The sequence below is a fragment of the Sesamum indicum genome, linkage group LG12 (genome assembly GCF_026168435.1).
Source record: "Sesamum indicum cultivar Baizhima isolate 11 linkage group LG12, ASM2616843v1, whole genome shotgun sequence".
Classification (NCBI taxonomy): Eukaryota; Viridiplantae; Streptophyta; class Magnoliopsida; order Lamiales; family Pedaliaceae; genus Sesamum; species Sesamum indicum.
Window position 1 is genome coordinate 13212692 of NC_142668.1, and position 24498 is coordinate 13237189.

At 36.4% G+C, this 24498-nt stretch overlaps 5 protein-coding genes across 7 annotated transcripts; 2 read left to right on the forward strand and 3 right to left on the reverse strand.

Moving 5' to 3' along the window:
* The first annotated feature begins 795 nt into the window (after positions 1-795).
* LOC105174887 (uncharacterized) lies at positions 796-5423 on the forward strand. Its single transcript, XM_088876102.1, has 9 exons — positions 796-1152; positions 1708-1773; positions 2420-2515; positions 2848-2890; positions 3406-3512; positions 3939-4034; positions 4638-4828; positions 4926-4995; positions 5086-5423. Exons 1-9 carry the CDS (start codon positions 985-987, stop codon positions 5191-5193), a joined length of 945 nt encoding a protein of 314 aa, XP_088732228.1. The 5' UTR covers positions 796-984; the 3' UTR covers positions 5194-5423.
* A 689-nt stretch (positions 5424-6112) lies between these two features.
* RTL2 (RNAse THREE-like protein 2) lies at positions 6113-11124 on the forward strand. Of its 2 annotated transcripts, none has more exons than XM_011097134.3 (5): positions 6113-6632; positions 7122-7274; positions 7617-7990; positions 8999-9853; positions 9952-11124. In XM_011097134.3, the coding sequence occupies exons 1-4, from the start codon at positions 6246-6248 to the stop codon at positions 9198-9200; spliced, it is 1116 nt and encodes a 371-aa protein (XP_011095436.2). In that variant the 5' UTR covers positions 6113-6245; the 3' UTR covers positions 9201-9853; positions 9952-11124. The 2 variants fall into 2 exon arrangements, with proteins under 2 accessions (XP_011095436.2, XP_011095437.2); XM_011097135.3 differs by having other exon boundaries at positions 6120-6632; positions 9026-9853.
* On the reverse strand, positions 9152-10973 carry LOC105174888 (alpha-1,3-arabinosyltransferase XAT3). Its single transcript, XM_011097133.3, has 3 exons — positions 10839-10973; positions 10674-10748; positions 9152-10553 (listed from the first exon to the last, which is right to left on the reverse strand). The coding sequence occupies exons 1-3, from the start codon at positions 10951-10953 to the stop codon at positions 9394-9396; spliced, it is 1350 nt and encodes a 449-aa protein (XP_011095435.2). The 5' UTR covers positions 10954-10973; the 3' UTR covers positions 9152-9393.
* A 1939-nt stretch (positions 11125-13063) lies between the features above and the next one.
* LOC105175153 (alpha-1,3-arabinosyltransferase XAT3) lies at positions 13064-15078 on the reverse strand. 2 transcript variants are annotated; one of them, XR_016063013.1, is made up of 4 exons: positions 14793-15078; positions 14577-14693; positions 13274-14495; positions 13064-13182 (listed from the first exon to the last, which is right to left on the reverse strand). XR_016063013.1 is itself a non-coding variant. In XM_011097500.3 (3 exons), exons 1-3 carry the CDS (start codon positions 14905-14907, stop codon positions 13348-13350), a joined length of 1380 nt encoding a protein of 459 aa, XP_011095802.3. In that variant the 5' UTR covers positions 14908-15078; the 3' UTR covers positions 13064-13347. The 2 variants fall into 2 exon arrangements, 1 of the variants encoding a protein (XP_011095802.3); XM_011097500.3 differs by having other exon boundaries at positions 13064-14495.
* Positions 15079-17048: 1970 nt separating this feature from the next.
* Positions 17049-19071, reverse strand: LOC105174890 (alpha-1,3-arabinosyltransferase XAT3). Its single transcript, XM_011097136.3, has 3 exons — positions 18777-19071; positions 18544-18654; positions 17049-18456 (listed from the first exon to the last, which is right to left on the reverse strand). The coding sequence occupies exons 1-3, from the start codon at positions 18898-18900 to the stop codon at positions 17300-17302; spliced, it is 1392 nt and encodes a 463-aa protein (XP_011095438.2). The 5' UTR covers positions 18901-19071; the 3' UTR covers positions 17049-17299.
* Positions 19072-24498: the final 5427 nt, after the last annotated feature.

Genomic DNA, 24498 nt, shown 5'->3' on the forward strand with positions numbered 1-24498 from the left:
AAAGCCAAAAAATTTAATTATTAAAAATAATTAAAAAAAGGTATAAAAAAAAGCATAAACTCTAATTAAATGGAGTATGCATTGACAATATTTGTGTTGTAACAATGCAAAAATAATAAAAAAAAACACACGCTTTCCTCAGTGAAATCGGTATTTTTTTTTGCTTAAAATTGGATTAGTTATTATTTTTTTGAATTATTGTACTTAATTGTAAAATTAAAATCAAAATGAATCAAAATAAAATACTTTTTGTCTGTTGAATAAAATGGTAGCCAAATATGTCTTACATAGACAAGCTCCCACTTAATTTTTTCTCTAAAATTGGATTGACTATTTGTTTTAACAGTAAACTTAACGAAGGGTACCCAAATAGATAAAAATTAAAAATTTTGGGTATTAAGTCAGATGCTTTGAAAATTTGGAGTTCTAAAACTGAAAATCGAGTATAATTTGAATATGAAAAGTGAAATTATCCCTGATAAATATTTAATTATTATTTAAAAAATTATAAATATTTTTTTAAAATTAATGGTAATTTTTCAAACAGTTTAAAAATATTTGTATTTAATATCATGGAAGCTTTATAATTTTCCCGTTTACAAAATGCCAAACTTGGGCTGAAATAGTACCAAGTCTTGAAAGGATTCGGAGGATCGGTTCAAGCGAGCTTGGGCCAGATTTAGGCCCACTGGGCCTGCAGCGGTTGAAACTGTCTATTGGTTTGGGCTTCTAAGATTCATAATACCGTGCGTTTCGCCTATTAGGTACGTTAGGAGGACGGCTACTCGCAGCAGCAGCGAGTGAAAAAACATCAGCGGTCGAGGTGAAGTGACACGCAAGGCGGCAAGCATAGAGGGCATCATCGTGCAGCTGGGCTGAGCGGCACGTGTTAGCCAACAACTTTCACTGCCTGCCTGCTCTCTCGGATAAACTTTGAACTTGAAATGTTAATCCAAGGGCAGTCCGGTTTTTAGTGAGAGAAATATGGCGAACTTACCTCCGCCTCTGAACCTGAAAGCCGCCCCCTTTGAGGTGCCCAGCAGCTCTTCTTTTGGCGCGGGTAAAGAACGGAAAATGCAATCGGCGGAGCAGCTTGTTCTCGATCTTTGTAACCCTGATCTCCGGGAAAATGCCCTTCTCGAACTCTCCAAGGTTTTCAATTATTTTGTTTCCGTATTCCTTTTCCCTGTCTTTATTAGGTTTCTTCGTGTTTTGTAGTTCAGTGTTGTATTATTCTTATATAGTCTTCTTGTGCTGATTGGATGTTTGGTGATCTCCCATAGCCTTTTCATCTTTCTTTCCGTGAACTAAAAATAATTGCACAGACGCTTTTGCATTTCTTCATGAGCATATTGAGTGGTGGAACTGAAGTCGCCGGTTGTTATATGGAATTTTAGCGTGCTGATTTTGAAACAGATAAACTGACAAGCATGCCACTCATGTAAAGTTTGAATTGAGGATCTTATGTTATGTCTGAATTGTGGGCAGTGTGCTTGCTTTCAAATGTGCAAAACTTCAGTCCTGCCGGGCAGAATTCCCCGTGTCTTCCTCTATTATGATCCATTAGCAATTAACTTATGGTCATTGGGCGTCAAGTCTAATTCCATTCATTTCTTTCTCGTCACATGTTTGATTCTTGCTAGTTAATCATTTTTCCCAACTGCAATTTCATATATCTTATACAATGTTTTCTATCTGTCCTAGTAGAAGAGAGAACTGTTTCAAGATTTGGCTCCACTACTGTGGAACTCCTTTGGTACAATTGCTGCTCTTCTGCAGGTTTGTTTTCTTTCCTAGCCATGTTGGTCTACTCTTCTGCATTCACTGGTTGGCCAGTAATTATTGGGCAGATCCTCAGATCCCTGATGACTTTAGTTTGTCATTTGATGTTTAATCGAGATAAATTCTAGATTTAACATTTTCAATCAGAATACTTTTAATAATTACTCTGGTTGTCTTATTTTAGTTGTCATGTACATCTCACATAGCTTTACTTTATTAGCTAAAAGTGGGAGTTCCGAGTAAGAAATATACGAATCTCATGAAGGGGAAAGTCCTTGCTGAATCACTAAGTACGTGGAAACTGTTATTACTAATAAGATCTATTTGTTTGTGGTCTGATTATCAACTCATATTTATCCTTTTTCATTTTACTGAAATTGGAAAAATATTCCAATTGAATTTGATGTTTGGGTTGGAAAATTTTATGCCGACTTTTTGCCTCATTTTCTGATGAGGAAATTTTCATAATATTTGTATAATTTCCTCTATTTTATGTATTGATGGGCTTTTTAGGTAATATTTAGCTGCATTCATTTCTGGGATTTGCTCTTGAGATCTGCTTTCTTTTTAATCTTCACGCTATTCTATTGGACATTCTGGACTGACCTCTCTTTTGGATTAATCCATTCTTGACCACCTGCAGGAAATAGTTTCCATCTACCCAGTTTTATCACCACCGAACCTAACTCCTGCACAGTCAAACAGAGTTTGCAATGCACTTGCTCTTCTTCAGGTACTGCTCTTACATGGTTGTGTAGCCAAATGCACGTCTATCATAGTATAATTAAGGAGTCACAGAATGTAGTCATGATGTTTCTCTGGTGCTTCTGTTGCATGTGGATGTATTTTGGTGGCTTTATCTACTTCACAAACCCTTTCTCTCTGAACTACCTATGACCAATAGAGAAAAATGTTAGCGCCGGCAAAGTTAGAAGATCAAATTTTCATCCCACTGGGGCAAAGATAATAACATGGGGAAAAAATAATTCATTAACTGATAATTAGACAAGGCAAATATCTTTTCCTTTTTGTGGATCTAACATGATGATTTTTTATTTGTTGCAGTGTGTGGCCTCACATCCAGATACTAGAATGTTGTTCCTGAATGGTAATCCTTATGGACATCTGAGTTTTTTGTTGCTGTATCCAATATAGGATATTAGAACTTCGAAATAAGATTTTCTGGTAATCGGGTAAACTTTGTACCTGTACATTTTACTCCTGCTTTCTTTTTTGGGGTTCTTTTCTTGTGTATTGGGGGAGGTGGGAGCGCTGGGAGCTACTGAGAGTAGCTTCTGGAATTGGAGTACTCGTTGGTTCTACTTCTATGTAGTGGTCAAGTGATTAAGATGAGGTTGTTTGCGTTCACTGGCTCCTGTGTCTCTTTCACCTGATTATATGGCATGGTGATGATTCTGCCATTTTTTTGCCGAACATTGCCATTATTAAATTCGTATTAATGAGGTTTTAATTATCTATTAATTCAGCTTGGATGATGCGTCCTGTAATCCTTCTCTAATACTTGTGTAATTGAGTTCAATGAAACTGTTGCCTTCTTTTGATGAATTTGTGGGCCGGGAAGTTCTAAATGGGACTTTTCCATCTTGTATTTTCTTTTTGCAGCCCACATCCCTCTATACCTTTATCCTTTTCTTAATACAACCAGCAAATCGAGGCCCTTTGAGTACTTGAGGCTTACGAGTCTAGGAGTCATTGGTGCACTTGTGAAGGTATTCCCATTTCGCCAATTTAAAGTTCTCTTATTATGCTAAGATAAAAAGCTTTTCCTCTTATGCTCATCATAAAGGAATGCACTGTGTGCCTGTTTGTTGGTTTATTCTGCTCCATGCCTAATCTAATAACCATGTGGATATACAAGCAGATAGGTTTAGAAATTGTTGGCGTTAAGTTTGCTTAATCCGCCACTGGATACAATGAACTTATAATATAGGTACAACACCCGGTTTCCAAATTGGTATCTTGCTAATGAAATGTAAATAATGTTTAGCTTATGCAGTAGTGATTTGAATGCTTTTGTCTCTTAGTGCTTTCCTTTCTGTTCGTCTTTTTTTCCCGATTATTAACTTTTGCATTTCCTTTGCTCATTATATCTTTTACATAACAAAGAGCACTGTGGCTTGTCTTTTGGTTCATAGGTTGACGACACTGAAGTTATCAGTTTCCTTCTCTCTACTGAGATCATTCCCTTGTGCTTACGAACAATGGAGATGGGAAGTGAATTGTCCAAAACAGTAAGCATTTTGCCGATAGCATCACTTACTGACATTTTGCTCATTGGTTGTGGTTAATGTGGAATTGCTTTTGAATAATGATGTTTTTGAAAGGCATGTTGATTATGCAGCTGTTCTCTCTTTAATGCTAAACCAAAAGTTGCCACTAAACAACTAGAGTCTGTATTTATCCATTCAAACTTAAATTCTCATCAATATGTCACAAATATTGGATGTGTTTGGAGAAATTGCGTGCTGATTTTTATGTACATCCTACACAATTAAACTAGTTAGTTCTTATATATAAGTTCGAGTGGGATGGGACCTCCACATTTTGAGCATTATGTTGCCTGTTTCACGAGCAGAAGATGGATTTTCTCTCCTGATTGTCACTATTGGTTCTCTTAGTGAAATGATTGAATGGGTTCCACAAACTCGATGTGCTATAAATGTCATGATACCCTCAAGATGCAGCATTTGAACTGAGCTTTGCTTACATGGGCATCTCATGTTTATATGCTGCCTCATAATTTCCATAACTAATATTTAAATCTAGTGCAATTGGTTTTAAGCTTTTATTTTATGATTGGTGGACTTGTTTGAATATGAGGGCGAATTTGGCAGGTAGCAACATTCATTGTGCAGAAGATTTTGCTTGACGATGTTGGTTTAGAGTACATATGCACAACAGCGGAGCGCTTCTTTGCTGTAGGTAGGGTGCTGGGAAACATGGTTGCTGCACTTGCTGAACAGCCTTCTTCTCGGCTTTTAAAGCACATTATCAGGTGCTACCTCAGATTATCAGACAACCCAAGGTTGGTCAATGGCGTCTGCATATGGGTTGCTCAACTATATTTCTTCATTTAAGGTTGTGCATCTGAGTGGTGAAATCAATCATCTTATTTTATGCAGAGCTTGTGACGCCCTTAGAAGTTGTCTGCCCGACATGCTTAGAGATGCGACCTTTAGTAGCTGTCTTCGGGTAGGTGTAATTAATACATCGTATCTTGAGATTATGAGATATTTATCTTTTTGTTGAAAAGGACGAATTTGCTTAATGTTTTGCTTTCAGGAGGATCCAACTACAAGAAGGTGGCTACAGCAGTTGCTTCATAATGTGCAAGGACCTCGTGTAGCGTTGCAAGCAGGAGGTGGGTTCGATCACATGATGGTCAATTGAATTAAGCCCAGAGTCCTATGTTTATATCTGATTTATAGGCGGATTGTTTGCTTAGTATGTCCAATTGTCACTTTTGAAATTTTGTGGCCGATTTTGCCACGATGAACCCTGAAAGCTGGAGTCTCTAGTTGTGCTTTAATTAGCTGGAAGCTAGAAGATGTATCTTTGGACCGTTTGTTCAAATTGCAAGACCATCTGGTATAGTTAAGACTGTAAATTGCCGTTGCTAATGACATTCTATGAAGAGCTTCCTAGCCGACAAGCCCGCATAAGTTCCCTGTGTGATGCGAATCACACAATGTTTCTGGGATCCTCGACTATCGGAAAGATGATGAGGTCGAACCTTACATCCCTCTTAGAGTCGGGGTGGTGGTTGAACAAATTTTGACTTAATATTTAATTCCTGCGTGATCTGAATTTCCATTTAATATTTTAATCCTTCCTCCAGAAATTATAGTCAAAAGGGAAACCCGACTCCGATTATCTAGAATTGCATCAATTGCCACCCAGTTGACGATCAGAATTGGGCTCCGAATTTCATCAATTGAACGATCAAAATGGTGGCCCGGAGATGATGGAACCTACCCCGAAATTACCTCAGAGAAATTGGCGAGCTATGGCTCCATAAATGAAATTTTTATTGTAAAGTTTGTTTTATCAGCTATTTTATGTAATATGCATACACCACATGTATTTAGAATTCCATTCAATATTGGTTTTCCGTAAATGACTAGCAAATCCTTTTCCAATGTCATCTACGCACTAATGATTAATGAGATGAGAATCTGAGTTTGCAAATACCTGAATTTATTATCAAAATCGATATATGCCCTATACGAATTTATTTTCTTAGACATCCGAAATCGTGATTATTATTAGGTTATTAAATGCCAATTTCTTATTTCTTTTTTAGAATAAAATTAAGGTCTGACTAATACTATGTGCTGCCTCCACACAAAAGACACTCCTGCTACTGCAAAGTCGTAAAGCTGTGGTGTCGCCCAACTCGCTCTACCTCTATTCGACGCGCTCAACAGGCCCGGAACTCCGATATGCAGTCGCCGGCGAGTAGCCCAACGGCAATATATACGTACACGCTTCCATCGGATGACGAAGAAATATCCGACATGGAGGTATCGGTGACGGCGGTGGAGAAGATTCTCAAGTACAGTTTCAAGAACAAGAAGCTGCTGGAGGAAGCCCTAACTCATTCCTCCTGCACCGGCTCCTCCTCCTACCAGCGTCTCGAGTTCGTCGGAGATGCAGCTCTTGGCTTGGCACTCGCCAATTATGTTTTCCTCCTGTACCCTGATCTTGACCCTGGCAAGCTCTCGCTCGTACGCGCCGCCAACATCAGCACCGAGAAGCTAGCGCGCGTCGCCGTCCGCCATCAGCTTTATAAGTATGTTCGTCACAACGCCACTGCGCTGGAAGAAAAGGTATCTGCTTTTTCCCTGAAGAAACTTCAGGGTTGGACCACATTGTGGCTGATGTGGTACTGAGTCCAACATTTTTATAGTTATCTATATACCTGTGCGGGTCTTATAATTGACGCATATTTCAATTTGTGTTCCCCCCTGCGGGGACATGGCTTTGCTAGAGTTGAAAATGGTGAAGTTTGTTTAGTTATCTAACGAGCACTTGAGAACGGGGAATTGATGCATGCTTCACGACGATCATCTCATGGGTTTCAATGTTGGCTAAAAATTCTTAAGTATATGAAGTGTACTATGCATGCTTTGTCGCGAGTGGCTTAGCACCTGAAGGCATGGATCTTTCGGGGAGCATTGCGCACTGAGTGCACCAAAGAATTGTTTCAATTGTTGCCCCGTGAAGAGATGCATCAGCAAGTGCTTGTTGGGAAGCTAAACCAACTTTTCCACTTTGAATTCTATCAAAATCGTGCCCCTTTCATGGTTTTGTTTCAGGTAAGAGACTTTGTGAAGTCAGTAGAACAAGAGGATGAAGCAGAGGTTTACGGGGGTTTGGTGAAAGCACCAAAAGTTCTTGCTGATATTGTAGAGTCAGTGGCTGCTGCAGTATATGTTGATTCCAACTTTGATTTGAAGTCTATGTGGTTGGTTAGTTTCGACTTGCTTTTCTTAAAACATTTCTTTGTTGTCTAATTTATTAAATATGTTTACTAGATTGTCTGTGTACGCCATGTTTGGCTAAAATTTGTGTGACAGGGAATTTGTTGGCAAGGGGAAATATCAGAAGTGTCTGAATTCTAGCTTCTCATTATTTTAAACAAAAGGATATCTCATTTATCAGCTGTATATCTCTCTTCTGGAAGTTCATGATATTTTCTGATGTAACAGGCATGCTGTCAATTTCAGTGCTATTTGTTCATGGGATGACCCAGCATATACCTGGAATTCCAGGCTGAAGTTGCTTATTAGTTCTGTTTTGCTTTACTTTAGATTATTCGAGACCTTCTGGAGCCTATTGTTATGCTTGATGTGCTGGAACAACAACCACAACCAGTCACAATGCTCTTCGAACTGTGCCAAAAGGATGGAAAGCAAGTTGATATAAAACATTGGAGAAAAGGAGAGAGAGATATTGCAAGTGTCTATGTTGATGGGCATTTTGTAGCATCAGCTTCTTCTGAGCAAAAAGAGAATGCGAAGCTTCATGCTGCGAAGGCTGCTCTTCGTAAGTTGTCTTATGACTTCGGTGACATAATGAATGCTGACATATTTAGCCAACTAAATGGGGACAATGAGATTGAGGGCGCGAAACAAAAACTGCATGAACTGTGTGGCAAGAAGAAGTGGCCGAGACCGAATTACAAGTAAGCTTTTTGAATTGCTGAGATCTTTGTGTAGCAGTTTATTATGTGTATAATGCTAACCTATTTGTTGCCTTTTGTGATCCATTTTCTCATGATGAAATTTCGCATCGCATCTGGCAAGTATGAAAGTACAGTATAGTATCACTTCATTGTCTTGAAACTGTTATAAGATGCTGCATGGGGTCTTTATATGCTGTTAGCTGAAAAGATCTTTATTTCTGCCTTTGTGCCGTGAAAGGGAGAAGCTTTGTTCCATGTGGAGTTGTTGCATTTTCTTCCTTAATTGCGTAATGGCTATTAAAAAGCATCGAATTGCTTATTTAATTTTATGCTCCACTATAATACATACATCAATCGTCTGACTATGAAACGAGAGAAAATATCAGCAACTTTATGATGTATAATGTCAATTATATTGTCTGGCTTGGGGTGGATGGGCATAATTGTAGTTTTTGTTGCCTGTTGATGTGCTTAGTCTGGTTGGAATGTGTTGATTGGAGGAAGAAGTAAAAGTGACTGCTCCTGGATATGGTTATGGCATGGAAGATACCTGTCCATTTGCTAGTTCTGAAATAGAATATGAAAGAACAGTAAATTTCACTTCGTTTAGACTTGAGAAAATCTATGTAAGCCAAAGATCACTTATTTTGTTTGTTGTCACACATATTCAGCTTTATCAATCATACTGTCCTGCTTTTGCAAAGACCTTTGTGGTAACTAAATTTAAGGTATCAAACCAGATTCATGAGGACATACTCTCTTAGGTGGAGCAGATATCATGAATGTTGAAATTCCATGTCAACCTTAACCACAATAAAATCAAAACTTGGTTTTGTTTGGTGATAGTTCTAAATGTCATCTCAGCAGAGGTTTTATAATTGCATCAGATTGCATATCCTGAATGGTAGAGGTGCTTTTGTCTTCTCATTTTCTCATTTCAATTTGGTGAAACTGTATAGTGAAAGAGGGGAGGATATCATTTATCCTCCTTTTTGTGTAACCCATTAGTTCTTTGTTTCCTGTCAATGTACGCAGAATCCAGAAAGAGGTTGGTCGTGCTCATGAGAAGAGATATGTATGCTCTGTTGAAATTGAAATCACTGAAGTTGTACTTTTTGTGACGGGGAATGAGAAGTCACGAGTGAAAGAGGCAGAGAACTCGGCAGCTTCTGTAATGCTTCATGGTCTAAGAGACTCTAAGTACATATGATTTTCTCAGAACATAGAGAGTGGCCTATTGAATTCCTAATTCTGAGATAACAAATGCTTCTGTCTGATTGTAATTGTAGAGATGTTAGGTTTATATAATCCAATCCCGGAAATGGTTTCTTGGGCCAAGTTACCTGGTGTCTTGTTCAATATTCTGTGCTTCACTACATGTATGACTGTTGATCTGATAAAAATTACCTAGTTAAAGATGCGTTTTTAACCAGTTTAAGGGCTTGAAGTATTGTTTTCCTAAACCTCACTATATTGACTCTTACATCCTGCTGGTCAAGGTACACAGCCCGAACTTCTCGATAGCCCTTTGCATAGACTGACTCTGGATCTGTGATGACAGAATGATGGTGTCCATACAATTCTATAAGTGAGCTCTCCTCCGGTTCGATCTTGTATCGCAGGTAATGAACGTGCATTGTGGGGGCTGGGTTGCCATAGTAGTTGGCTGCTGCCCATTCCAGTCCCAGTGGTTCTACTTGCACCATGACTGCGCCAGCAGGCAAGAACAACTCATTTGTAAGCCCAGCTCCATGAGCGCCCACAAGCACACTGCACGAGTTAACTGTGTTGGCGAACTTGTTCACATTTCTTGCCTCCTCCGCTCTGGCAACAATGACCCGGAATCCCAACTCTTTCATCATGGTAATCATCTCATCTTCATTTAGAATCTTCCGCGTTTTCTCACGGGATATAAGCATCAGAGTTGGCTTTCTAATTTGGGAAACATGCGTGAACTTTAGGCTGTATGTTTGTCCAATAAACTGCCTGAAATCATGGATAGAGTATCCTCCAGGGATGTCACTGGGATTCAAAGCCAGATTATCATGGTACTTGAGCCCAAGAATCATCCCTGGAAAGCAATGCACGCTTCTATTGGCAGCTGGATTCATGACCGCATAACTCGACATTCGAGAGAATATCTTGCTATATTTGGCCACAAATGAAGGATCGTAATCCTCCAGGATGATGAGCACACGGGATTGGAAATGCTTAATTGTGATGAAAAGGGGAATCAAAATGTCATTGAATTCATGGAATAAGTTCCCCGAGATGCCAGATGAGAAAATTACAGCAGGGACTTCATGGTTATATTGGCAAACTGGTGGCTGATTGGCACCGTGCAATATCCTGACTGGAGTGATATACTGGAGAAGGTACTTATCCTTTTGCAGAGCATATGGCTTAACACTAGTTTCTTCTTGCACCCAATGACTAGAGGAATCATAAACTGTAATGTTGTTGTTGGTGTCAATTCTTACCGGGAGATCCGCTAAACAAACGATCGAGTTTTCAGCAACATCGCAAGCAAATCCAGTGGTTTCCAGCTTTCTCCGATCTTTCCCTGCACAGATATATTAGCCCCAGTGAGATTGTAACAATGTGGTCTACAAGAAAATAGTAGCAGATATTTCACTGATATGTTACCTCCCATCAAAAGGAAAACAAAGACGAGGTCGCTTACCTCTGACAAGTCTTGCAAATGGGGATTGCGGTGGCTTCTCCTCTTCATCTTGTGAGCTCGAGAACTGTTGCATCCCTGTCATTGCCAAACAAATTGGATTCACAGTCAAATCTTTGAAACAGGGGAGTTTATGAAAAAAGAACCTTGTATAGAGTTAGGAGTTACATCGATCAAACGGAACGATATCTCCCCCGAAGAAATCAGCAAAGAGCATAATGAGAACAAGCAAGAAGGTCACTGGAGCTGGACCGAAAACTGGCCATCTCTTGTTCTTCTCCATCCTCAAGTTGTTGCATTGAGTGGAAGAGATGCACTGTTAAGGTGATGAACACTGATGTTTATCTAGTCAGTCAACTCTTTGAGGATCCTTGGTTTTCGTTTTCTTCTCGGTTCCCTTTGTCTTTGCTTTCTGATTGCAATCTTTTATTAGTATTATACTTAATTTATTCAACCTCCTGCTGGGCGTGAGGGCTGTTAAGCGCAAATCTTGGGCAGCTAATGACCTGAGATTGTTATTGCTTTAAAGTAGTGGCAAAGGTACAAAAGTCTGACATAGCATTCACATGGCCTTTGGATGGATCTCCATAAGCTTCTGGGGGACGATGCAAAGAATTGTATTATAGAATTTGGAGGAAATAGTTGAAGATGAAAAATGAGAGCAACTACTCTACACATCTGACTGCTAACATTATCAAGAACCAAATGTGTGTCGCAATACACAAACACCGAAAAGTTTTTCCCTCTCATCTACTATACGTTACAGTGAACCTTTTGGCATTGAATTTTTTGGATTTTAGCGGAGGAAAGTTTTGTGTTCTAACTATAGAAAATAGAGCGTAGCATTCTACATCTTTTAATTTTTTCCCGTAAAATGGAAGGTCCAAAATTAGCCTAAACATGGTGAAGAAATAGAAAAGGAGGAAGCGGGCAGTCGTACAACGATTACTTTATACTAAACTAGCAATGGTTGCACGCATTTTCGGGCATGTACATTTGTGGGTGCAACGTGATCATTATTTATATCTTTTCATTTGATTGATTAAAAAATTAAGAACAGGCATTAATGACAATTGACAAAGAAATCAATTTTCAAGTGCTTGGTCTTGGGCCGTATGATTGGATTCAAGCAGATGGCGCCATATGCCATCCATCCCTTCAATTAGAAGGATCCCACACTGGGCCTGCTCCAATATGCCTATTGGGCCAGCAGTGATTGTCCTCAAGCTCAATATTTCTTTTAGTTCATATCACCCACTATTCAGCCCACATCGAATTTCGAAATAAAACATATGCTAACGTCAAATCTAAAATTTTCAGTGAAAGGTGACGTAGTAAGTTATTTATCTCTAAGGACTACATCCCCCTTTATTTTTCCTATTTGAGACTTTTTTTCTTTCTTTCTATCTCCTACTTATTTTTTTAGTTTTTAATGGTATTTTCATCTTATTTGAGCTTACTCTCTTCCCCCCCCCCCCCCCCCTTATTATAACTTCAATTCATACATTAGAGATAACAAAAAATTTGATTTTCTAAATATTTTAATAAATATTTATAATTTTATCTTTAGAAAATAATATTACATTATGCATACATGCGATGCTAGTGTGAATAAAGCGTAATAATAGCGGTTCATTATCAAATCAGTTATTAATGATTATAGAAATTAGGAAATAGTATTGCCATATGATATCAATAAACAATTCTTAATAAGAAACAAGGTTTATTAAAAAAAAAAAAGAGAATATTTTATTACTAATATTTCTGCCAGCGATTGTTTGCTTAATTTGTAAGAACACATTAGTTAATTTTAAATAGTTTTACATTTAGTTTTATCTGCCAACACGAGGGTTGTGTTGGTGAGTAATTAATAAGTATTGTTATAGACGACCTTTAAAAAAATGGCGTTCGGTGTCACCCCAAAATATTTGATATCGATAACACTCAAGACACTTTAATCACACTTTTGAAAAATAGCATAAAAAAGACTTGGAACAAACACAAGTCATACAAGAATAACTCGAGAGAAGAATTTATTCTGACAATACTCAGATCGATGGATTTGAAATCTTAATAATAATTTCTTTTAAATTTATTTGAATAATATTATATATTAAAAAATTTAGATTATTTTAAAATATACTTTATTAAATATTAACAGATTTTAAATTTTTTAATATAAAATCATTTGAAATTCTTTCTCAATATAATTTTGTGTAATTCAATTCCATGAACCCAAATGGCAGGCATAAGAAAAACCCACATGTTTGGTAAATAATGCAGGAGATGGATGAAGGAATGCTGTAACAAGTCTAATTCCATGAACGGTGGTCCTCAGGGTTGGTTTGGATGTGAATGGAAATGCAATAAAATGAACCGGAGAACACTTGATATTAATAGTAGGAACGAGACTACCTGAATATTAACTGGAAATGTCTAGTAACCAATACCAAAAATTGCTGGACCGTTACGGGAAGTGCCCAAAACCTGACTCCCACTCCTAGGAAAACTGCTGCACTTTTTATAGACATCTGATGTTAGAAGAGTTTGTACAATGAGAACAAAACGTTTGCATAAATGTGTAAGAGCAACATTCTTGACACCTTTTTTGCCCAAATGTTCTCAGACTCTAAGTACTTTCTTTCAAATGAATCAATACAGACTTCTTCCTGCAAAATCACAGAGGTGAATATCGAACAAGGCTTATCGCCTCAACCATTGTCTCTCTAAACCTCGTAATATTGATTCTTGCATTTTGTCCATTAAGGTACACTTCCTTGCCTGCCTGGACAGGAAGTGCTCTGGGGTCTGTGATGTATGTATGATCCCGTCGGCCGAACACTTTCAATAATGAACTTTCCTCGGGCTCAATCTTGTACCTCAGGTAGTGCACGCCCATTGCACGGGCCGGATTCCCATAATAAGTGGCCGCAGCCCATTCCAGGCCGATTAGATCCACCTGCACCATGACTGCACCGTCGGGCAAGAAAAGTTCATTTGTGAGGCCGGCCCCGTGAGCTCCCACGAATACACTGCACGAGTTTATGAGACTGGCAAATAAGTTCAGATTCGATATCACTTTAGCTCTAGCAACCACAAGTACTCGGAAGCCCAACTCTTCCATCATAGCAACTAATTCGTCTTCGTTCAGAATCCGTCTTGTTGATCTGCGCGATAAAAGCATCACTGTTGGAGTTTTAATCTGCGAGACGTGGCTGTACTTGAGATTCATTGATTCTCTAAGAAACTTCCTGAATTCGCGCATCGAAAGCCCTCCAGGGATATCACTGGAATTCAAGGCCAGATGGCCATGAAACTTTAGCCCGACTACTGCTCCTGGAAAGCAATGAACACTTTGATTTGCAGACGGGTTTATGATTTCATAAGAAGTCAATCCAGACAGGGCCTTGCCGTACTTTCTCAAAAACGAAGGATTGTAATCCTCCAGGATGAAGGCAACTCTGGACTTGAACAGCCTGGTGGTGATGAAAAGAGGGATGAGGATTTCGTTGATTTCATGGAACACGTTTCCCACAAAGCCGCTGGACGAGAAGATCACAGCAGGAATTTCGTGGTTGTATTGACATACCGGCAGAGTGGTATTTCCCTGTAAGATTTTTACTGGTGTTACTCTTTTAAGAAGAACCTCGTCTTCTTGCCTTGCGTAAGGCCGAATCACCGTTTCTCGTACAGATTGATTAGAAGCAATCGTAACTGTCATCGCTCTGGTATCAACCCGCACAGGACGATTTGAAACACAATGTATGGAGTAAACTTCACTGTTGCACGCGAAGCCGGTGGCTTTGAGCTTTTCCTGGTCTTCCCCTGTTAATTTGCATCAATCAAAGTTTAGTAGAGCTATTTTGCATACTCAGAAGAAATCTGAAGCAGAACAGAAAAGCAGACCTTTTACTAGTCTTGAGAGAAGAGAATCCAGGGACTCGTGTTTTTCTTCCACAGGTTCCCTGATAATAGCCTTTCTGGTGCTGGAAATAGGTGGAGAACTGGAGGTATAATGGAAGCCTGCCAATTGCAAAAGAATTTAAATAAACTAAAGTTGTTCTCGAAATGAAATGAAACAAAAAAGGGAATAGAAAAACATGTAACAAAGGTAGAACTTACGTTGCTCGAATTGAATATTATTCCCCCATAAAATGTCGATATAGAGCAAAGGAAGAACAAGCAAAAAGATCCATGGAGTTGCACGGAAAACCAGCTTTCTGGGCTCCTTCTCCATTGTCCAATAGTAAGCGAGCAACAAGTTCTTACACAGTATGCAAGAAAACAATTAATATGATGATGGAGAATCCTTAAAATGACTAAAATATTACCAGCTGATGAGATGTCAATTCTGTTCTACCTTTAATTTTTTCCTTTTCTACAGGTTCTATGTCATTCTCCTCATATTTTACTAATTAATTACTCTCATCTTCTTATTCAACTGTGGAGAGGAGACTTTCTAAGTACATGAGGGATCTATTTGTTTATGACTACTGCCAAGAATCAGAACATTTTTTAATCTGTGCTTAATTTCGTCATTAAATTTTACGAGCTATATATTAATCTCGTATCGATATTAGATTTTTGAACAAGTCCAAGTAAGCTCTATCATTTATTAGTTTTTCGTATAATGCAACAACTTAATAGCAAAAAATAATCAAAGCCTATACTCAGGCTGCTGATATAGCAACATCCAAAGCATAATCCAAAACGTGGTTTCTCTACGTTTTAACAATTATTTGAGGCCTTTTCGCTCCAAGAATACATACCTGCTCGCTTATTCTATATGAAACAACAGCCAATCCAAAACCGTTAGACAAAATTACAAGTTGGAAGATTAATTTACTTGAGGAAATGAATCTTGTTAGTATTTCACTGTCGACAGAAACGTATGGATATTTTGAACAAAGGGTGCCAATTTTGATGCCGCCAACATCGTTAGGCGTTTAGTGTTAATACTAACAAATTTTCTAATCCCTTTGACAGCTACGAGATCCATAGTTATAAGGCAACTCCCTCGGTTTCTGAAGCTTTTTCTTCTTTTTTAATCTACCAATATACGTAAAGAGGAATACTATTCAATATTCATTAATAGTGATCATAAGTCTGGATTATTTTATTCTATTAGTTTCCATTCTTCGTCCTTTGAATCATTCCATGGTTTATAAATAAATTCAAATTCGACGTTCATGGACCATTTTATATGTATAGAAGAACCACAGGAACCAACGCCTGCCGTGGAAAAACAGCTAGAAGAATTAACAAGTGGCATTGTGAATTGACTACCTCATTTTGAAAGCTTGTCCAAATTCTTACAGGAAATGATTTGTTGGTATGAAAACTACTTCAGTGGTAATGGTTAATAATCTTTCATTTCTTGTCAATTCATCAGAATAATTAATGGGAGCTGCTGTTTCTTCATCTTTTTCTGATACATAATGTATTTTAGGACCACAATTTGCATTCTCCAATTATAGGCGAGGCATATATGCGTCGTTAGCTTGGGGTTTCAACTTGTCCTGTGTTTTACACGTTAGTCATCTTCCTGTAGCCATCTAGACTTTTCCAACCTCTCAAGTCAACACTGATGCCTTGCCTCTCTTTGCGTCATGCCTCATGTGCGTTCCTTTTTTATTTTTCAGAGATGGGGGTGGGGTTGCCAGACGGACACGAAAGCTATCTTGATTTGCAATTCCTTAGTCTTACTATTATCATTGTACTGGATCTTGATAAATATAAAGTAATTGACTTGCTGCCAACAAATTAATTTTTCTGCAGTTTTTAAGAGAGAATTTACATCAAATTATCAATCAATACACGTGCTGTTCCAAGTTGGTGATGCTAGTTGCAGGTGGTTCCTCGTTTTGGGAGGAGAAAAGGAAAAAAACAAGCACGGATTTCGTTTCCTTGATAGTTCTGTGATTGCAAGAACCAAGAAAAGTATATAAATGATAAGTCGTGTTTGTTGCTCGCTCTCCAAGCAATGAATGAAATGCAAAGGAATGTCCTGCTTTGCGGAGATAAATGTGAATTATCTTAATGACATATCACCGGTTGTATTACTTATCCGTCTGCGAAATCGTGATACATTTTCCTACGTTCTGCTGATTCCCAAAATGTAACTCATAACCATATATAGCAGTAACTACGTGGAACGAGAAACTTTGCATTTGAAATGAGTTTTTGACAGTCCTGCTCGTGCTATCTCGTGAACCTGCTTAAGATGTAACTTAGACAACTTACCAGCAACCTTACTCATACAACTCCTTCAGCTAATGTGTGAAGATTGACAAGGAAAATGCTCAAGTGGTGAGCTTCAGCAGTGCAATGACAGTCAAAAAGGAACATGGCAAGCTATAGTTACCTCTTAGAATAAGCTTGAATCAAGATTCCTCAGACCGGATATTTTCACTTGAACTCAATTTAGAATGTCATACATATCTGACTTGAATACAAAAGAATTAATTCTGCATACACTTAATGAAATAAGAGAATCTGAACAATGGAAACAAAATGTTGCCTTAATTTTCCAGGCAACAACATGATTATCCTTGTATATACACAAGCAAGATGTTATTTGCTTCTGTGTCCAATTACCTGAATTAACCTCTGACACGGTGAATCCTTGTTTACCTGTCTAAATCCGTCACAATACTGAGGGCTTCAACAAGTGTCTCCCTAAACCTTTCCAGATTAACCCTCACATTCTGCTGATCAAGATATGCAGTTCTAGCCGCTCGATATCCACCATCTCTGTACACAGATCCAGGGTCAGTCACAACTGAATGGTTCTGTCCATACAATTTTACAAGTGAACTCTCCTCCGCTTCAATCTTGTATCTCAAATAGTGCACGCCCATTGCACGAGCAGTATCGCCGTAGTAGGTGTTTGAGGCCCACTCCGTCCCAAGTAGCTCCACTTGCACCATCACAGCACCGGACGGCAGGAATATCTCATTCGTCAGGCCAGCCCCATGAGCTCCAACCAACACGCTGCAGGAATTAATCAGCTGGGAGAATTTGTTCAAATTCGATATCACTTTCGATCTTCTGATCACGAGTACTTGAAAGCCTATCCCTTCCATCAGGGCAATCATCTCGTCTTCATTCAGAAACCTTCTAGTGTTTGTACGCGACAGAAGCATCAACCTCGGTTTAGTTATCTGTGAGACGTGCACGAACTTGAGATCATAAGCCTGTCTGAGAAAATGCCTGAAATCAGACATCGAATACCCCCCTGGAATGTCGCTGGAATTCAGGGCCAAATTATCATGGTATTTCAGCCCAACTACCGAACCTGGAAAACAGTGCAAACTTCCATTTGCAGCTGGATTCATAACCTCATAAGCTGACAGGCGTGACAAAACTTTCCCATATTTGGTCATGAACGACGGCTTATAATCCTCAAGAACGAACAGGACTCGGGATTGGAACTGTTTAGTAGTAATATACAGAGGGATTATGATTTCATTCATTTCATGGAAGACGTTGCCGGTGCTGCCAGACGAGAAAACCACGGCCGGGACGTCGTGGTTGTACTGGCACTCCGGTGGAACTGTGGTGTTCCTGTATTGTAGCATGCGGACCGGTGTGATAACTTTGAGCTCATCTTCCTGCCTAGCATAAGGCCGAACGACAGTTTCATGCTCCACAGCCTGATCAGACGGTATGTAAACCGTCATGTTCCTGGTATCAATTCTGACATGCTTATTTGATACACAAACAACAGAGTGTACAGCCCTGTCGCATGCGAAGCCAGTAGCATCAAGATCTCTCCGGTCCTCGCCTGCACCAAATTTCGTGTTAGCAATTTACACTTGTCTCATCATCTTCAGCAAGAAAACAAACTTCCTATATTACGAAACTCACACACCTCTCACAAGTCTTGCCAAGTGAAACCTGATGAACTCCTGCTCCTCCAGCGTCTTGTTGACGGCCTTTCCGTCTCTAAATCCAGCTTCCGAAGTAGAAAAATACTGCACCCCTGCAATTTCCAGAAATTCAGACAACCCTGGAATTATAAATCATCATATACTCCAAGCATACAAGAAAACAGCAAATTAAGAGATCAAAGAGCGGGTCTGAACTCTGAAGAAGAAAAATTACATCGATCAAAGGGAAGTGTATTCCCCCAGAAGAAATCAACGCAAACGCAAAGCAGAGAAAGGGAAAGCAAGAAGACGAGTGCAGGAGTTGCTCCAAAAATCAGCTTCCTCGGCTCCTTCTCCATCTTCACAGCTACGCTTCACTTCTTTTAATTTGCATGTCACGAATAAGTATGATATTGAAGCCGGCTACGATTCCTCAAGACTTAAAAATGTCCTGTCATTCTTTTTCACATTTTTTTTATGAGAAAATTGTATTGACTAATTTATTTTATTAGAATGACAACTACTAAGAGTCTTGGAGCCGGGGGGAGAGCATATGTTGAGTAGCTGAAGCTTGGAATATCAAGGAATTTCTATTCCAGACGAATTTAGCGCAATTGAACCAATTATATAATAAATCAAATATACTTACAATATAATTGAAGTATAATTTAAAAAAAATAATCAATCACATAAGTAACCATTATATTTATTTATTTTTAATTAGTGTGATTCGATCAAACTTGACTTGAATAATAATTTTTTAAAATAGTAGTGATGGGTGCATGGCAGGCTAGGTAGCTAGCGGGCTACTGTCAGGTCGACTTGGCTTCTTAATTAAGATCTTTATAGAAATTAATGGTACTTGGGGAGTATTTTTTGAACAATATGGGTAATTATATTGGATTCAAAAGTCAAAATTGTGATGCAGAAATAGCGTTATCTATGCTTTGCAGCATATTAAATTAGTGCACATGGCCGTCGATCTAAGACGGAGTTTGCGATCGGAAAAATATTGTAAATATAATTAGATTTGATTCAGTTCTTTTCTTTAAGAAAAATGAGTAATTATATGACAATGTTATATATTTATAATATAATTGATTGAATGAGTTTAATTTAGTACGGGTAAAAAAAAACACAAATAAATTATTTTTCACTTTTAACATAAATATATATAAAAACTATCCACTAGAAGAAATATAACTTTTCGTAATGATTAAGTATTATGTTTAAAAATAAAAATTCATCGTAAATATTAATTATGGTTGCGCAATGGCTATAGAATTATTGTTTATGAAAACGACGCCAAATTAAATACTCTAAGCTATAGTTAAAAATCATTGCAAAAGTTTTGGTTATTGGTAAAATCACGTAAGAGTAGTCGAAACTTAAGTTTTTACATTGATTTTGTTTGAGCGTGTGATAAATAAAATTGATTTATAGTGATTTATAATATAGAGAATAGGCCATCTCCGATTTCGCTTTCATCAATTAATTAAGTAATGAAGGAATTAAAAGCTAAAGCATAAGATATGAGAGGCCATCAGAATCTTTGTTAGAGAAAAATGGCTTAACAGAAATATATAGATTAATTTAAAAAGTAATTAATTCCAACAAATGTAAAATAGTTGGAATATCAGTATCAAGATGGGAAAAGGTTAAGGTAGTGATGCCGTTGTTGATGTTAACAACTTAGCATGTGCATACTCTTCTTCTTTCATTTTCTTCATTTCACTTCACGCACACACACACACATATATATATATATATATATTAGTTATTGTCGCACGCGATTGCTGCAAGCATATAAAAAAAATTTGGTGTGAGATAATAAGAAAAAAAAGTTATGAAAAAAATCAAATTATAATTATAAATTACAACAAATATGAAAAAGTAAGGTGAGAGAGAAATTTGGAGTATTGAGTAGTTAAAAGAAAAAAAAATATATAATTATGAGATTATTAATAAAATATTAGAATTACTAATCTGACCAAAAAAAATTTAAAGGGAAGAAATGAAATAAATGATAAAATTTGAGTATTCGAAAATTGGTGCAAAAAAAGTTCAAAAATTATAGTGTGAGATGAAAAAAAAAATTATGAAAAAACTCAACTGTCATGTGAAGTGAGAAGAAAGGGGAAAAAAATCAATAAAAAGAAAGAAATGAGGGGTAAGATTAGCAAGAAAAAAAATTGTAATTATGAAGTTATCGAAAATATAAACATTTGTGAGGGAAAAAAAATATGGAGAATGTGAGAAAGAAAAATAAATTGTAATTGTAAGTTTATTAAAAATATAGAAGTTTGTGAGGAAAAAAACGAAGAATGTGAGAGAAAAATATGAAGTAGTGGATTGAGGAGAAATTTTTTTTAATTATGATATATTATTAAAAAAATATTGAACTTAATATTATGACCAATTATTTTTTAAGGTTGACAAAATGAATTAAACGGTAAATTTATGTATTAAAAAATTGGTACGATAAAAGGGTTTTATTTTATAATATTAATTAGTTCTTCATACGTGCATATAATAAATAATCTTTAACGCTTGAAAATATATTATAAATAAAAGTAAAATATATAAATCAATACATTACATTAATAAAAAGAAAAAATAATAATAATTTATGAATTAATGTAAATTTTGAAAAGTTGAATAGTTATTTTATCATGAAGGACATTTTTTACTTTACAAAAAATTAGTAAGGCTGTGTTATTAACCATCATTTATGAGTGTGGACGGCCTTTTTTTTTTATAATAGTATAGATATAGATATATTTAAACTCAAATTAATTAAATTAGAGAATAAAATTTTCTAATTAATAACCCCAACAACTATAAGATTCTTCTCGGACAGGCAGCTCCAACAATTTATTATTACTATGAAATAGACTATGATAACCCTTATTTTGCACAAAGGATATATATAAATATATACATGTTCTTCTGAAGTAGTAATCATATGATTAAGTCGATAACTCGATAAATTGAGCAATATATTGATTCAATCAATATTAATATTTGTTCAATATAATAATATAATTAAAACAAAATTACTATAAATTCACATAAAGTAAGACAAATACCCACACGTCCACCAAAACTGAAACTCATGATTTCAAACTTGTTTATAGAACCTAAATCTATATGTATTTATATATATACTTTTGCCGCTCCCTCTTTTAATTGATAATTGTAACAACGGTTCTATTTTTTTTTTTTTTTTTGTTATATTACCTCTTTTATTTATTCTTTTACCCTTTTAAAAAAAATTAATCAAATAAAACACGAACTATGTATATATACTAAAACTTTTTTTGAAAGAAGGGTATCTATCTGGTCCTATGGCAGCCCTCACCCACTTATTTAGTGCACATTACTTTCACGTACTTAAATGAAAATGCTGAAGATTGATTTTTACAAAAGCGTGAACAAATTGCATTAAGATATTGACGTTTTTGTTTGCTATGTGAAATGCTCCTTCACATTCTTCCAACCATAATTTCAGAAACTGTACGGGATTTATTAATATAATTAGGGTTTTTGGCATAGGTACAATTAATTATTATTATTATTTAGTTGGCTCAATCATATCCAATAAATATTAATTATTTAATTAAATCAAATTCTAGTGTGCGTTTGCTTTTTCTTTTTTCCCCCTTCAACACGAACACAGTGATCAAAGACTCATGCAATCATTATTCTTTTTATATTAGTTGTTGCTGCACGTCGTAATATTTTATATTTTAAAATATATTATAAATAGAAAAAGATATATATACCAACACGTCATATTTAAAAAAAAAAGCAACAAAAAAAATAAATTAGGAGTATTATCGGACAATACAATAAAATTGGTGTCGCAGTGCCAATAATCCACGTTTGTAAGAGAAAAATGTCTTCTCTTATATATTAGCACAGATAATGTTTAGGTTATGGGTAGAAGTGTGAATTCTTGGCATTTGCAAAAAAAAAAAAAAATAGAAACCGCCATTGATATATTTGTGAAGAATGTATCATCTCATTCATCTGAAAAATCAAAATGTAATAAAGCTAATGAAAATGTATACATACAGTTAGTGAAGAAGGAGAAGACTTAACTACCTCTAACTAATAAATTGCCAGCTCGGATCCCATCTGGCCTAACTAACTGAAAACGTATTTACCCTAATAGAAACGCAAAAAATGGAAACACACGACTATAGCTTAAATAAGACCTGCGAACATGCTCTGTATCTGTACCAACTTCTGCATCATCATCTTCCTTGTGTTGCTTGTGTCAGCGCTTTCTGCATCTCACTACATCAAGTCCCTTCAGTTGTATCCCTATTCGTCTCATTTTATATGAATGTATTGTAATTTATTTCATAATTATTCTCGGTTATATTTTTTTATAATTGAATCAATGTATTGTTCAATTTATTGAGATATTGATGTAATTATATAATTAACGCTTAAAAAAAATTATATTACGATACAAAATTGACATTTGACTTGAGTAGCAAGCTTGAGGTCTCATAATGAAAAGTTTGTAAATTTGAATTATACGAATCTAGATATTTAGTCTACCTTAATTAGTAGTATATAGTTTTTTTTATTTATTTTGTATTTATTGACCGATTTAAAAATATTAACATATTGTATTTTTTAAAATTATGGATAAAAAAATCAAACATTTGACAATTTGAAGTCAACGTTGGTGGTCCTTCCAGCCCCTATACACACTCTTACGACAGACCCCAAAAAAATAACAATAATAATAATAATAATAAATTGAAAGACGAAACGGAGTTCACTTTATTGAATTGATATCTTGATTTCCACATTTTCCTGATCAATTGTGGACTTATTACATGTATAGATGGTTGAATATGATTGGCGCCGAGATTAGCGAAGATAAACCTAAATAATTTGAACATGATTGAGGCTAAGTCATGAAAAGGGGTGACAGAAATGAGGGTTAATAGAAGAAGATGTATGGTTGATGGTGGATCCGCAACTGTAGGAGCATCCAACATCCCTACAATTACTCTGCATGTAGCTAAAATTCACGTGCCAGTCCCTCAAACCTTGCTTCTATTGCATTTATGATTCACTATTTTAAACAACATATTGAGATAAATCACTTTTTTTTTTTAAATTAAGATAATTTGCTCATTGACAATATCATATGGATAAGCGTATTTTATACTTCCTATTAATCGCAGTTGCTGATGATTTAGCATTAGGTTTTTTGCTTTCTTTTTTTTTTTTCCTTTTCTTTGTTGGGAATAAATTAAAATATTAATTGGCACCAGTTGAAGAATCAAAGAGGGGATTTGGTTGGAAAGGGCGGCCTAGTTTTTCTTCGATTAATTGCAATTAGACACTACTTTTTATCATTAAACTTTTGACTGTTTGGAATGGTCCGGAAAGTACAACTGCAATCGCTCATTAACTAAAACCGCGGCAATGTTGTAATACGTTTCAAGTTGTCAACCCCCTGTTTGCCAAAATAGTTTCTACTATTTTTAGAGCTGAGATACTTAGAGTTATTAAACAAGTGACTAATCACGTAACAAGTGTATCACTCATAAATTAAGTGCAATACACTACCGTGTGATTGCTGTATAGTTTCGAAAAATTGACTAGTCGATTGACAAGTATATCGCATTTGTTATACAATTGTATTGTCGACACTATTGCGTTATGGTTGTCAACACTAAGCAATACACTAATTCGACCCATGTATTACTATAACTAAATACTACGGAATAAATTATAATAAATTCATATAGGGTGAGACAAACACCAACACATCGATAGAACTCGAATTCAAAATCCCAAACTTATTCATAAAATATCAACATAATGGTTAAGCTAAGACATCATCGGTGGCAATTTACTTGATTGATTTGCCGTTTGGAGTAAAAGATTGAGATGCTCTCTTTGTTCTTTCCCCTAATGGAATCTAA